The sequence below is a fragment of the Pristis pectinata genome, chromosome 1, assembly GCF_009764475.1.
Source record: "Pristis pectinata isolate sPriPec2 chromosome 1, sPriPec2.1.pri, whole genome shotgun sequence".
Classification (NCBI taxonomy): Eukaryota; Metazoa; Chordata; class Chondrichthyes; order Rhinopristiformes; family Pristidae; genus Pristis; species Pristis pectinata.
The window spans coordinates 69,705,279-69,720,719 of record NC_067405.1 but is presented as its reverse complement, the minus strand read 5'-3'; the positions used below and the strand labels follow the sequence as shown (position 1 = coordinate 69,720,719).

General features: G+C 39.1%; 1 protein-coding gene across 1 annotated transcript in view; it reads left to right on the top strand.

Moving 5' to 3' along the window:
* The first annotated feature begins 1,446 nt into the window (after positions 1 to 1,446).
* Positions 1,447 to 15,441, top strand: part of LOC127568661 (double-stranded RNA-specific editase 1-like) — a 235,057-nt gene continuing 221,062 nt past the window's right edge. The window contains 1 exon segment of the mRNA XM_052012664.1: positions 1,447 to 1,540. Within this exon segment, the coding sequence (XP_051868624.1) occupies positions 1,483 to 1,540 (58 nt within the window). The 5' untranslated portion in view covers positions 1,447 to 1,482.

Here is a 15,441-nt window from a genome sequence, read left to right as displayed (position 1 = left end):
CAATGGATTGACAAACCTAAGTAACTCTTTTTCATTTGGCATGGGCATTTGGGCTAAGTAGCTTCTTTGATTGTCCAAACCTAATTTTAAACCAAACATCAAAGGATCCAGTCCTGGAGGAGGCTCTCCTGACTTCACTGGTTCTTTGGTTAAAGTGTTCAACACACTCCTCTGCTTTTGCTTCATAATCCCACAATTCCTCCTCCTACCCCTACCTGAGTTCAATTCGCAGATTTCAGTGTGGAATGTTATCAGATGCATTTAAAGAAGTGTCGAAATTAACAAGAGGGGATTTTGAAGTTTAGCACAGACTAGTTAAAAAGGTCCATGTCATTTGATTTTTGAACCAATTCTAATTTTAGCATTTCAATTAGAAATCTTGGCATTTGGGGGAGCCACTGAGCTTTTCTTGCTAAATGAAGGCAGGAGAAAAGGTTGTCCAACCTGGAGTGTCCATTAGAAGTAAGAATTTATTTTATTCCTTTGTGGGTCAAGAAGGAGCAGCGTGGTATCCACTGTTCACGTGTTAATGTTAGTCATAGTCATACAACCACAAAACAAATGAAACAGGCCCTTTGGCCCACAGTGTCCATGCTGGCTATCAGGTATTTGTCTATACTAATCCCATTTCCCAGCATTCGGTCTGTAGCCTTCTATGCTGTAGCATTTAAGGTGATTGTCTAAAAACTACTAAAATGTTGCAACTGGGGTTAATGGACTTGGGTGTTGGCTGAGCGAACTTTCATTTAAGTATCTCTGTGTCCTGCTCTATTTTCCCCCTCTGCTCTGACTTCCAGGAAACTTTTTTGTGTGGAGAAAAGCATTGCTGGAAATTTGAAATAAAACTGCAAATTCTGGAATTACGTGCTGGGTCAGACAGAGTGAATACTTCAAGTGTGTGACTTGAAGTTCAGATGACACATTGAAGTAAAAGATCAGTTGATTATTACTGAATGGTGGAGCATGCTCGAGGGACTTGAATGGCCTAATCCTGATCCTGGTTCTTGTGTAACCTTAAGTATTGACTTTGTTTTGTTCTCCACAGTTGCTACCTGACCTACAGGGTACTTCCAACATTTTCTATTTTATTACCTTTTTTCGGCTCTCTTTGAATTATTCAGCCAATTTAAACCCTTGCCATAGATGCTTGCAAATCCTGTGCTGTGAATGCTTGGTGATGGGGATACAGTAAGTGCTTTGTCCATCCAATGAAAGGGAACTGGTCCTATTGCTTGTACTAGTGCACGGTTCCAGACATGCTGTTGCTTCTTTCACAATGTCCATCACAGGACGAGTCCGATCTCTCACACGTCCAATGGCGAACGGGGCAAGACCTATTTCGGCCAATGGAAACCGCGACAGGTGCAGCGCTCTGTCGAATGGAAAGCAGGCGCCTCTCTTCCAATGAGGAGCAGGGCCCTGTCACGGCGCCGGCCAATGGAAGGCGGGCCCTGTTGTTGACGTTAACCTCGCCGCGATAAGATGGCGGAGCAGCGCGCTGTGCGAAAGCGGAGTGGGGACAGCGAGCCCGACCAACGAGGTGAGGCGAACGGGGGCCTCGGCCGCACCAACCGATCTCATTTCTCTGTGAAAATATGGGGCGGAGAAGCCGGCGGAGGCAGCCGGTGGCTCCTTTCCCGCTGGTGCTCGGGTTGGAAGTGCGAGCGAGAGCGCGCGCCGGAGCCGTTGCCGGTTGGAGACACCGCGAGGCGCGCCCCAATATATAATATATAAAAATAACCGGTGCAAAACATAATTAAAGGCGTATGGTGAGCGGCGTGCGATGCAGCCGTGCATGCAATGCAGAATGAGGAGACCGGTGCACTCATGCATGTGCACGGAGTGAAGCGCAGATGGCGACAGCAGCTCTCCACTCCCACCGAGCAGCTCTTGCTGCCTTTCTGTAGCCGGGCGGCGTGATTTGCAGGTTAATAACATCGTGCAGCTTGTGGGTAGAAGAGGGGAGGGGAGTGCACAAAGTTTTTTTTCCCCCATATTGTCAGTTCCCCGGGTGAACGGGAGTTGGCAGCTGTTGTGGGGGAGCACCATGAGCTTGAATCATCTCAATGTCTTCATCCCCCTCGCCTCACTCTATTATTAATAAAAAAGCAGTGACGCTCATGGACGGAGTTGGTGCTGATGCACCGCACTTGTTATTCGTGATCAGTGTGGGCAGACTCGGCGGTGGGTGTACAGGACACCCGAATTCACTCGTGCTTCCATCTCACCCTGCTTTCACCAGTAAGCAGATAATTCACAATCCCATGGGTTGCAAAGACTTTAGCATTTAATTCTGTTGCTTCGCTTTTATTAAAAAAAATCGAAAAGCATCCGTCAGGCATCAGTGAAGCAGGTTTTGGCTGGATGAGTAGCCTCCTTTTCCCAATCTTCGACTGGTGCTTTTCTCTGTAATTTCCCCTGCTTTCTCTCATTCTTCAGGTGGTCAGGATGAATACTATTTTTCCTCTTCTTCACCTTGATGTCTTTCCTGTACCATCCCCCTTCTCCATGCCAGGTATCGCTTTAACACTTGTATCAACATATCATGGCACCCACCCACGATGATTTCTTTCCCTTTTTGGTAATATTGGTTAGGACATATAGTCAGATGAGTTGACATTTTTTAAAAGCCAGGCCTCTTCATGTTGTCTTTTACTTCTCTTTCCTGATCCTTATTGCACATGTTTTACTTTCTCCCTGTATCATTTGCTGATTAAATACATGTGTTGTTACATTCTCATAAGAAAATTGGTAGGATCTAGGGTAGGCTGTTTTGTGGATGCTTTGTCATTTGTTAAGATCAACGTTGATCTTTTACTTTGCCACTATCTGACACTAGCTCTGTATCCCTTGATTACCTTCATATCTAGATTCTATCAGTCTCTTTCTTCAACGTAATCGACAATGAATCTCCATAATGTCGGATGGAGAATTTCCAAAGATTTACTGTCTTTTTAGCTGCAGAAATAAATTCTCTGACCTGAATGCTGGCTCCTTATTTGAGAATTTGACCTTTGGTTTGAGACATCTCAGCAAGGGGAATCATTATTCCTGCAGCTACCATATCAACCCCCATAAGAATGGTTTCAATGAGATTAACTTATTCTACTGCATTCTGTAAAGTACAGGCACAGTCTGGTGAATCTTGTCTCAGGACTGCTCCCATTCCAGAAATCAATCTGGTGCACCTCCATTGCACAATGTCCTTCAGCCGGGTGACTGGACCAGCACATGGTATCCCAGGAGTTGCTTCAACAGGGCTCTATATAGTAGTACAAAAATGTATTTACTATGGTATTTGAATCATCTTGCAGTAAAGGTCAACTTTTTCTTTGCCTTCCTAATTGTGCGTTGTTTCTGCATGTTATCTTTAAGTAATTCATATAAAAGGACACCAAAGTCCCTCTTAGTATCAGTGCTTTTCCATCTCTTGACTTTTTAAATTAATTAAAAAATTATTTTTCTATTTTTTTCTCATGGAGTTGATGACTTTCCATTTTTCCCAGTTTGTATTCTGTATGCCACTTGCACTGTTGCATGGACCTGACCTGATCTTGCATGTTTGGTATGGTGATTTGGGCACTTCCAAATTATCTTCACCTTAACCTTCAGATTGTCAATGAATTTTTGATTCTCTCTCTCTGATCTGTAAATCTTCGTTAAAATATGGATGTTACTAATTTAATGCTTATTTCTGTGTTTCTTTTTTTAAACCATCTTACTCTGTGGAGAAATCTGCTATAAAGCATATAAACTGTTATTTATCATATAAAAATGTCAGTAGAGGCTTGATGTGCTGTGCTTTGCTTGCAGATAGGTATCTGGGAAGAGTAGTTGTTCAAATGCAATTTAGACCTCTGAGCTGTTGACTGAACTACAGTGTATTGCATTTGAATTTTACTTTGAACCTTAGCTGAAAATTACTAACGTTGCTTAGGGGATGTTGTTCTTGCCAATAAGTGCAGCAGGTGTTGTAGAAGAAATAACCCTGTTGGAACAGTGATAGTGACTGATAGTGAGAGCCATAATAGTTTAGGAAGAGCAAGAGGAGTGAAAGACAATTTGAGAGGTGTTTTACATTTCCTTGCAGCATTTTTAAGTGCATGCAGGCTTTGTTGGAAACAAAGCTTATGGAATTGATAAATCTGTGCAAAAGCTCATGCCTTAAGTTCAGTTTTCTCAATTAGTTGAATAAAATATGTGCATGGACTTACCAGAGAACCATAAATATCATTGAAGAAGCAACTGCAAACTTAATTTGCATGTCTTCATGAAACAAGGTGAGTATATGTTATGCTGTGACTGCCCTTTTTAATGGGTACAGTTACAAGGCACTGGCTATCCTTTGGTATCTATTCTAACTGGGCACTATTCATATGGAGTTTTGACAGTGACGGTTGTGTTAAAGTATCTTTATCCAACATGCACCTTTAAGTTTGAAATGCTGGTACCAATCTTAAAGCAGAGCTATGAGGATAATTGTAACACTCCTACAACTGTCATGGTTGAGATCTGTCATGGTTAGTGTGTCCCAGTGCTACCAAGTAGAATTGGGTATTTAATGTAATACATCCTCTAACTTATAGTAAGAATACTAATACCTAAACTCGCCACTCCAGGTTCAAAGGCACCAGGATTGGCAGGTAAACATAAGATTTCAGATGGGTTATCAGAGGACACAGTAGTAGTTGGTGGGTGTTAAATCAATGTATTTCCAAGAATTCTGTGAGATTTTACTGATAATTCACATTCTGTGGTTCTATTAGCATTTTATAATTCAATAAATGAGAAATGTGCATATATAATATGCGTTTTATGACCTTGCAATATCTCAAAATCTTTCCAGCCAATAAAGTGACATAGGAAATGAGGTAGCCAATTTAACATCAATATGATTATCTGTTTTTGGGCGATTGTTGAGTGATAAATATTGGCAGGCACATCTTCACCTTTTTTCTGCAGACTGGATGTGCAATTCCTATTTTCTCTTTCCCTGACCTCCCATTATGAGATAGCTCCCATACACATATTGGAAATCGTGCCGTGACAGCTTTCTCTTCTACTTAGGAGAACTGATGGTTTCTTAGTTTAACCTTATTTGGAATGTACCTCTGACAGAGCAGCACACCCTTGGCGCTGCATCCAAAGTATTAGTATAGATTATTCTGTTCATGGGCTTGAATCCATAGTTGACACTTGAGCATTTTAAAAAGAAGCCTGTAAAAGCTAGAGCTAGTCAGTCAGTGATGGACTAATGGGAAATAGGTGGAGGATAGAGAAATTAGAAAATTAACTTTTGTCATCAAAATGATCTATCAAAAACAGATGAGATGCTTCTGCTTGTTATTTTAACTTGAGTAAATCTGACTCATCTAAAGCTCATGAAAATCTGTGTGTTATAATGCAGAAAGTGACTCCTACACTGTTCCAACAAAGCCTAGCATATGCTTGAGAAACAACACCTCAATTTTCATTTTGGCATGTTGCAGCCCTTCAGATTCAATATTGAATTCAACAATTTCAGGTAACCAGACTTTGTCAGAACTGGTCAGTGCTGATATGTTATCCACCTTTAACATTAAAATAATTTTTCCTTGTCTACAGAAACTACCTGATTTGTTGAGTATTCCCCACCTTCCCTTTTTCAGATTACTAGCAACTGCTGTATTCTACATTTAACAGTTCCAGCATGTTGTTATGTTTTACTCTACTTGTCCTTATTCACTTTCTTCTGTGTATGCACCTTCAGATGGATCAGCTAACGTTCATTACCTTCTCCTGGACAGCACCAAAACCAGTTGTTGCCTGGACAACTTTGGTCTTCACATTATCACAGACATTTCCTTTGTTCTCTCCATCTCCACTCTGCAACTTAAAACACACTAGTTTCCTTTTTTTCCAGTTCTGATGATGGATCATTGACCTGAGATCTTAACTTTGTTTCTTTCTTCACAGATGCTGCCTAACCTGCACTTTCTGTTTTTATTTTCTTTTTGTTGATTTTTCTTTCCATGGTAGAATGGGGTTGCTCAACTCCAGCAAGTGTTCTTCATAAAACAAATATCACCAATGTAGTAGCACATGCTTTATTTTGAGCTTATAACTGAGTAATTAAACATTTAGAATGTTTCATCTTCTGTGGATCTTCCAAAACTATCCATGATGAATCCTTTTTGTTTGAAATCATCTAGTTGAGGAAAATGTGTCACTGCATGTTAAACAAATATCTCTCCTCAAAATTATTTTTACATCTTCAGCAAATATCTAATAATTTCTCAGTTTATTTAGCAACTACAGTGTGTGTAAATGTTTTGGTGTCTAGTTGTATTTTTTTCTTGTCACCTTCAGCATTTAAAAGAAACTGTCCTATTTTCAAATATTTGAAGAGTTCTATATTAGTTATATGTTACGATATCTAGTGGGACAATTAAGTAATTTTGTTTAACATTTGCAATAATCAGTTTGAAGGATATTAGTGACCATTTGCTCATTTGCAAAAACTCTCAAGTCATAAATTATTTATTATTTGTTCTGTGCTATCTTGGAGATTTTGTTTCTGGAAAGGTACTTGGAATCACAAAAGCAAACGCAAAACCAGTTTCCTCTTAAGATTAGCAATCATTGTGAGCCTTGTAGCAAATCACTGTGGTACAATATTACTATTGGACCGAAGATTCTGGTATTGATTCTAGTGATGTGTAAAGCATAGAGTATACTGTTTTATGTATTTTTTTTACTTGTAGAAAGTGTGTGCCTCATAGAATCATAAAATATGTAAGACAGAAAAGGGGGGCATTTGGCAGCTGAGGAAGGGTTACATGGTCTAATCCCACCTACTAGTAAATGGTTCATAACCCTGCACCTCACTGCTCCTCAAGTACACATCAAAGATCTGGGGAAGGATTCTGCTTTGACCACCCTTTCGGACAGAGAGTTCTGGACCCCCACCACCATCTCAGTCAAAACATTTTCTATACCTTTTCTTAAGACCTTCTACCAATTACTTTCAATAAATTCCTCTAGTTTTCGACCCCTCTATTTAGGGAAGTAACCACTTTCTATTTATCTGGGCCTTTCATAATTTTATACACCTGAATTAAGTCTCACCGTCAACATCCCCATTTCCAAGGGAGCCCACCACTCTAGCTTATCTAGTCTTTGCTCATAGTTTCAATTTTTCAGCCCTGGCAACATCTTTGTGGATCTCTGCACCCTCTACAGCACAACCATATATTTCCTGTAATCTGTTAACCAGGTCTGTACACAGTATTTATGAAATGGACTAATGAGTATTATGTATGGTTCTTGCATAAGTTCCAGCTCTTAAATTTTATATCTCTAGTAAAGTCATAATAGGTTGCCTTAGAGATGGCAAGCCACCTTCTTGAATCCCTGCAGTCTGCAGGTTGAAAGTACTCCTACAGTGCTGTTGGATCGATTGTTTCAGTATTTAGATTCAATGATTGTGGAATAGTAACACACTTCTAGGGTAGGACATTGCCTGATGTGAAGGGCAACATGCAGGTGGCGACATTCCCAGGCATTTGTTTCCTTGTTCTTCTAGGTAGTGGCGTTAGTAGGTTAGGGATGTCCAATCAACAAGCCCTTGGTGAGATGCTGCAGTGAATTTTGTAGATGTACACACTGTACCCATTATGTGATAGAAATGGTGTTTAGACTGGAGAATTCATTGAACAGGAAGGTTGCTTTGCCTTGGATGGCTTTTACCTGTATAACTTTTGGAGCTACATCCATCCAAATGAGTGCCAAGTGTGTTTCATTACATTTATCATTTGTCTTATTGTGAAAAGGCTTTGGGGAATCAGGAAGTGAGTCACTTGGTGCAGGTTGCACAGTTTCTAACCTGCTATTTCTGGTCCATGATGATCCTTTAAGATGTGGATGGTGTTTAACTTTTTGATAGTTGTGCTATTGAATGTTGAGAGGAGGTAGTTAGACCTTTTTAGTTGTAGATGGTCATTGTCTGGCTTTAGTGTCGAGTAAACGTTACTTGACAATTACCAACCCAAGGCTGAATGTTGTCCAGGTCTTGGAAACAAGCAGAGGAGTTCCCTGCTTCAAAGTGGATATTGAGCACTCTACAGAATCACTAAAAGTGCTTAAAGGATCAAAGTTTCTCATAGCTGTTTTGGGCCCTCATTGTGCAGAAATTGGTTATCATGTTTTGGTCGTTTTACAGTAATTCCACAAAGAATGGAATCTAACATGTTTTTCAGTTCCCCAATGATGAAATTTTTGAAAAATACATTTCTCCTCTTTTGCCTTTTGTATTAAAAGTAATAAACAAGCCAGGTCTTTCTCTGTGCTATGGTGAGAAAGTCAAAATCTTTTTGTTTTAGCTTCTCTGATCATTTCCTTTTGCAGTTCTTTTTCATGCTGAACCCGATGGCATGCATATTGGGTGTCCTGTTTCAACCTGGAGCTAAACTTGCAAATACCACATCCTCTACATTACCAAATTTCTATCTGCAGAGGTGTCTTCTACAGCCTTCTTTGTGACCTCGTCACTTTGCACAGTCAGCTTTGGGCGTTCTCCTTATTGGTCATCCAAGGTCTACCTGACATACTCCATTGTATCCTCAGCTCTACTCCTCTTGTAGTATTTTTCTGAATTCCTCACTGCACATCATACCAATACACCACACTGGTAAGCTTTCAGCTGCTGTTTAGGACCACCCTGCTGTTATTAGATTAGCAGGGATATGTGGACTTGCATGATGAGAACTTCAGTTTTGCATGTCCTTTGAGTTATCAACAGTACCATGCTGTATTGGTAAAATAGGTTAAGGAGTCCCATTCTTCATTCTGATATAGGGGTTGTCTTGATTCTACATCCTTATGAAACCATGTTGACCTGAACATGCCTTTTTGACACCCACGGCAGACATTGCTGTGATATGTGTGGTATACAAGTGCAAGTTGTGGAATAAGCATTTTTTAAATTGTACATTTGTGGAATTGATTCTACCTTGAGAAGTCTTTTGCTTTGTTAAGGTAGATCATAAAAAATTGTAGGCATTTTCATAAAATTAAGAGCTACTGTATCTAACTTGCTAAGGGAAAACTTTTACATTTGTTTTGAGCGCTGAAACATTTAGAAGATTGGTAAATATCTATTGATGTAATTTGATTGTGAATGTGTTTCTCTGCATTCAGAAGTTGAAACAAAATTCAAAAGTTTAAAAATACATGCATTGGTTGCTGATGTTTCAAGGATGTTCTTCATTTATCTCTTTAAAATTCTCACTTGTGATTTCTTCATTGTCTCATTCCTCTCAATTTGTGTGTTCACTTTCATTTTGTGATGCCTAGGCATTGCATTGTTGTACTGCAGAAAATGTGTTGGTTAGTAATTTATGACGCCGATATCCCACAAACAGCATTGAGCTAAATTACTGGTTGCTCTTTTATTAATTTTGGTATTATTGTAGCATAAATATTCTCCTGCTGTTTAGATAGTGCTATGGAATCTTTTTCAAGTAAGTTTAATTGCACATTTCCAAATATAATTTTCTCGATGCTGGCACTGTCATGTCATCCTAGATTAAGTGCTCATGTCTCTGAATTGGGCATGAACACAACCTTTTGACTCCAACGTGAAAGTGCCATGACTGACATGTGTCCAGTGGTCAGCAGACCACCTTTGGTATTCTTTAGCAAAATGCTATTCACGTGCAAACCTGAATCCTTGCTATAGACGTGCTCAGTGTTTCTCAACTTGAGCTGATTGCAAATTATTTTTTTTACTTATGCTGAGGTTTTGATAGGATTTGTTGGAATCTTTTTTGATCCCAATCAAACCATGCTTTGTGTTCCTTAACTGTAGGATAATCACAGGATAAAGCAGTCTGCATCGCTGTTAGTATTTTGGTTCATTAACTTCAAAATATTTGAGAAATTAATAAGCATGTGACATGCAAAGACAAAATCTAACACAATTTGGTTCACCTGGTTCTGTAAGTAAATTTTTTCATTGCACCTAAGCATACGTATACTTGTGTATATGACCATAAACTTTGATCTTGATTTCCATCCTTTCCCTTGCTATGAGCTCAGAAAGGAATAGAAACAATCAGATCCAGTGTAAAAGGCTAAGTTGTGTAAATCCTTTTATATTTAAATTATTTGTGCTGCTTATGGGCTTGCTTAAGAATATATCAGAAGTCTAAACAAGTTGTGCTTCTTTTAGGCTGTCTTCAGGGTAACTGGCTGTTTTAACGCTGAGTTGTCTTGATAAAATTGAGGCATAGCTGAATGTAATCCAGAATTTAAGAGCTCAAAAAATTTTATCTAGCAAGCTTAAAATTCAATTTTTTGAACCTGGACTGTTACCAGAAAAACCCAGGTAAAGGAACTTTTCAAACCTGCTCTACAGGTGATTCCAGATCTGTATGATGTGATTGACTTAATGCCCAAATTGTTATTAAGGTTAAGCAATAAATTATGCTATGCCTTCTGGCTGTTATGAAGGTGCTTGACAAATGACTGAGTTCAATGAGGAACAGTGTTTGGGCTGGGATTTTCCACCAGTTGAATAGCCGTGTCATCACTGATATTCCCAATAGCATGTTTCTTCCCTTCGTTAATCAAAGAAAAGCTCACTAACATCCAGAGCATCTTTCTTACTGCCCATGGAACATTGATTTTTCTTCCCCCACATTAAGTACCTGCGTCTTCAGATTAGGTTTGTACTAATCAGACTAGTTTTGACATTTTCATTGAAGCAAACCTTTGCTGGAATTTGTTTCTTCCAATCATGAGCATTTTTTCAAAATTAAAAATTTAATTTATGCTTTAAACTAAGATGGTGAATTCTTGTGGAGAAGCTGAATGCATAATGCCACAATTTTTAGAGCAAGGCATTCCTCCAAATGGAAAATGCCTGTATGCTGCTTGAACTCAAATTTTTGAACAGTAGATATTCATTGGTAGAGTGCATAATTTATTTACTGTAAATATTTAAAAGGCACCAATATTAGTTGACTATTATTGTTTACAGAGGTGCACTTTTTGTGGATGAGGATGGGAGGAATGGGATAGATTATGAGTAGCTATATGGTGGAATGGTCCTGCAGGTTAATGTGTGAAGTGACCTCTATATATCCACGAATGAAGAGTTACACTGTCCCTAGTAAAGGAACAATCATGGTGGGAAAATTGGAATAGAGAGCAAACAAATGGCAGTAATGCTTGGAAGTGCTCAACCAGAGGCCAAATAAAATTGATGTTGCAGAAAGGACTATGCGTTACAAATATGGTAGACATAAAGATTATAAGTTGGCGAATATCTGAAGAAACTTGAGTTGGTTTTGGCCAACCAACACACAGTGGTTTGGGGTTGGAGCAGGAGCTGAAGGATGAGGCAGTGAAAGTGGCCCTTGTGCAAACCTCAAATTGCATTGGATACATCTGGCAAGTGATGACTTGGAGCTGTAGCTATGAGCTTGCGTGCTGGTTATTTGGGGAAACCTGTGGAAGTGCAGTTTTGGTGACTAACCAACTCTGTGGTTTATATTGCACATCTGAAAGGGCAGGATTAAAATTACGGTTTAAATAATCAGACCATGAACAACATTGCCAGCTGGTCCCAAGAACGCCAGCCAGTAATAAGCTTGACACCGGTTTCAGAATAGGAGAAATATTCATGTCAGAATTGCAAGATGTAATCTATCTTACTATGTTGAAACTAGCCAAAATTTTGCAGTAATAGTGACAATGAAGCTGTCAGTATTTATTATTGTAACACCATGAAACTGAGGCCAACCATGACATTTCCATCCATGCTTAGTTTAATGTAGAAATGAAATGGTGGGTCAGTGAATTGTCTTTGTTTCTTAGCTGCACTGGTTTGCAAGAAAAAACATTCCAATCAAGGAAAATCTGTTGAATTAATGAAAATTTCATGTACTTATGACCCACTTTGCTGCAACAATAAACTGCTTTGGCCTTAATGGAGGGATGTCACAGCCACTCACGAGAAAGCATTGCACCAAGTTTATCATCATTGGTAATTCTGAATTAAATATTGATTGAATTAAATCTTTCCAACCTGTTAATGTATTTGGCAGACAAAGGTGTGCTGTGCAGTCTCAAATTGGAAATTCACATTCGCAATTGGAAAATTTTGACTTGAACCACTTGGTGAGGTGCAATGTGTCTGTTTGCCTCCCAATCTTTGCATTATTTCAATGACTTTGAGGAATTGGGTATCAGTGTTGGCATTCTCTGCCCAACTTGATGTGAGCAAGAACCATTTTAAAAACCTGAATGGGTGTTCTGGCAAACGGTTGAAATATTTGTGCAAGGCAGACAGTGGTGTTGCTTGTTCCAAGATGTCTTTGGAGGTTTAAGCATTATAGTATTGGGTTAGTGGGTTCTCTTCCCTGATGTTAGCACACACTTTGTTGATGGCATTGAGAATGTTGAGAGCCATTGCAGTTTCATCTGGCCATACAGGTGTAGAGCATCCCATCAAATACTTATACTGCCTTGAAGATGATGGAAAGGTGTTGGGGAATTAAGAGGTGAAACTCTTGTTAAAGGATACCTGACCTTTCATCTGCTTAGTTGGCTACTGCTTTGTGAGAGGTGGACTGGATTGTGGGGAAATGAAAAAGGTCAAATGGATTTTGAGATTATTTCACATTGCAGTGTAAAACGAGGTATTTTGGGGAAAGTAATTGAATTTCAATGAGTATGTAGCTAAAGACTGTGATGGCTGAGAGTCATCAGATTTGCAGTAGCTTAGGTATGGAAGATTTAATAAGAAATGGAGGGAGGCCATTATGGAAAGTATAATTGAGAACCAAAATTTTGAAATTAACTAATGTGAAGAAATTGGGCAAGCTGGAACAGGAGCAACAGAAATTGAATATTTGAGACATTAAAACTGACAAAGATCACAGCATTGATGAGGATTTTGACAAGGTGAGTGAGTGATATTTGTGAGAAATTATCTAAACTTGGTGGATGTCTGGTTTGAAGTTAACTCTTGTTGAACTCCTGAATGCGATTGAATTTAGTCTTGATGAACCCATGAAAGAAATGAGATGTTATGAACAATGCACTGGATTGGAAACAAATAGAGCATGTGCCCATTTTGAGCCCACTTCAGCTTTGTTTCTGAGGAGGGTTGGAGGATGGCTGAACACTTTTGTAGGTGATTTATCAGCTCACTTTCCAGGATTTTCTATCTAGTCTAAGGTACTCTAGATATAAGTATCTTTTAGGAATAGAATGGAATGAATTAATTAGCGAACATATAAAAAATGTTATTCCTCAAAATACTAAATCTGTAAACAAACAATAGTTTTCCTTACAGTTGTAGGAAGTATAGGAAGGTGAGCCATGGCATGGCCTCTGGTTCAATTCCAAGAATAACAAACATCAGCTAAATAGATTTCATTTTGTTTAGCTATACGAATTCACTACAGTACCATGTTTGACGTTAAATGTTTTGGTGATGAATCATTTATCATTTTCTGCAGGCTTGAGGAAAAAAAGTTACCACCTGAGAACTATTGGTTTACTCAACCATTGGATTATACAAGATTTTATAGCCTTGTGAGCTTTTTTTCATATATTTTTGTCTTTCTGTTATGTGTTTTTGGCTGTAAGGATAACAAAACTATGTGTCAATGTCCTTGTCCAACAAGGCACACAGTTTCGGGGTATCAATTAAATAATTCATAACTATCATGATTGTTGAAAAGTGCAGATTTTGATTTGCCATTGAATAAAGTGCTAGCATAGCAAATTGGACTTGCAACTTGATTAGGGGTGAAAATGTAGTAAATGCAGAGCATATATATAAAAAAATAAAAACTCCAGACTTGACTGGAATGTTCTGACTTGTAGAGATGTAAGGGAACGCACTGTATTGTTGGTGAGTGGTTCAATAATTATGGACCTGCTGGTTCAGAGAGCAGAGGAACACCATGCTCATACAGTCTGTGCTCTGGGCTACCTTCAAAACTGCTTCATTACATTCTGCAGTCATGCTATTTTCAATGTTGATTGGAATTGAAGGGTGACCTATAAAATAAAGTAGCATCATTGAAGTGGGTGTGGGCCATTCAGTTTCTCAAACCTGTTTAGCCATAATCTAACTGAAAAATCTAATCTGTAGAATCTTATTTTCCTGACATACCTCCATATCCCTTGATGATAAAGTTAAGGATTTTTTTAAATCTGGATCTTGAAAGCTCTGCACACCTGCAGGCCTTTGGAGAAACATGTTCTGGATTTCTTCTGCCCTTGACATAAAACGCTTCCTGATAATGCTCCCCTCCCTTTAACAGCACAGCCCTTACATGGAAAATTATGTCTGTGTTATTGATTTGTTTTTGTCCATCAGAGTAAGTAGATTTTTTGTGCGCTCCTATCAATTCTTTTTAACATTTCGGTCAGATCATTCCACAACCTTTTTTGCTCAAGGGAATAGCAGGTTTATGATATCTGTCGACATAGTTAAACATTCTGAGCAAGCACTGGTATTATTTTTTTTGAATCTGCATTGTAGGGCCTCCCACGAGGCTAATATATCTTCAGTGAGGTGCAGTGGCCAAAACTGAACATAATACTACATAGAACAGTACAGCGCAGTCACAGGACCTTTTGCCCACAATGTCAGTGCCAACAATGCCAATCTAACTAATTCCGTTTGTCTACACGTGGTCTGTATCCCTCTATTTCCTGCCTGTTCATGTGACCATCCAAATTCCTCTTAAGTGTTACTATTGTACCTGCTTCCACCACATTCCCTGGTGGCGTATTCCAGGTACTTTTCCCCCCTGTGTTTTTAAAAATAAAAGTTGATTCAAATCTGCTTTTTAACCCCCCCCCCCCCCCCCCCCCCCCATTTTGAAGCTAAGCCCTCTAGTATTTGACATTTCTACCCTGGGGAAAAAATTCTTAAGCATCTGCTCCAATGTATGCCTCTCATAATGTTATACTTTGATCAGCCTCCAAGTTTGTCCATCTTCTCCTTTTATAGCCCATCATCTCTTATCCAGGCAACATTTTGGTGAACATTTTCTGTACCCTCTCCAAAGCCTCCACACCCTTCCTGTAATGTGACCACCAGAACTGCACACACTACTCCAAATGTGGCCTAATCAAAGTTTTATGCAGCTGCAATATGATTTCCCTACTTTTATACTCAACACTCCAACCGATGAGGGGAAGTATGCCATATACTTTCCTTACTATTCTATCTACTTGCATTGCTACTTTCAAAGATCTGTGGACTTGAAGCCAAAGATCCCCCTGTATCTCTGCTCCTAAGAATCCCACCATTTACTGTATATACTTTCCTCTTAAATTTGACCTTCCAATGTGAAATACCTCATATTTGTCCAGCTTAAACTTCATCTGCCATTTTCTGTCCATGTTTCCAACTGGTCTGTATCCTGCTGAATC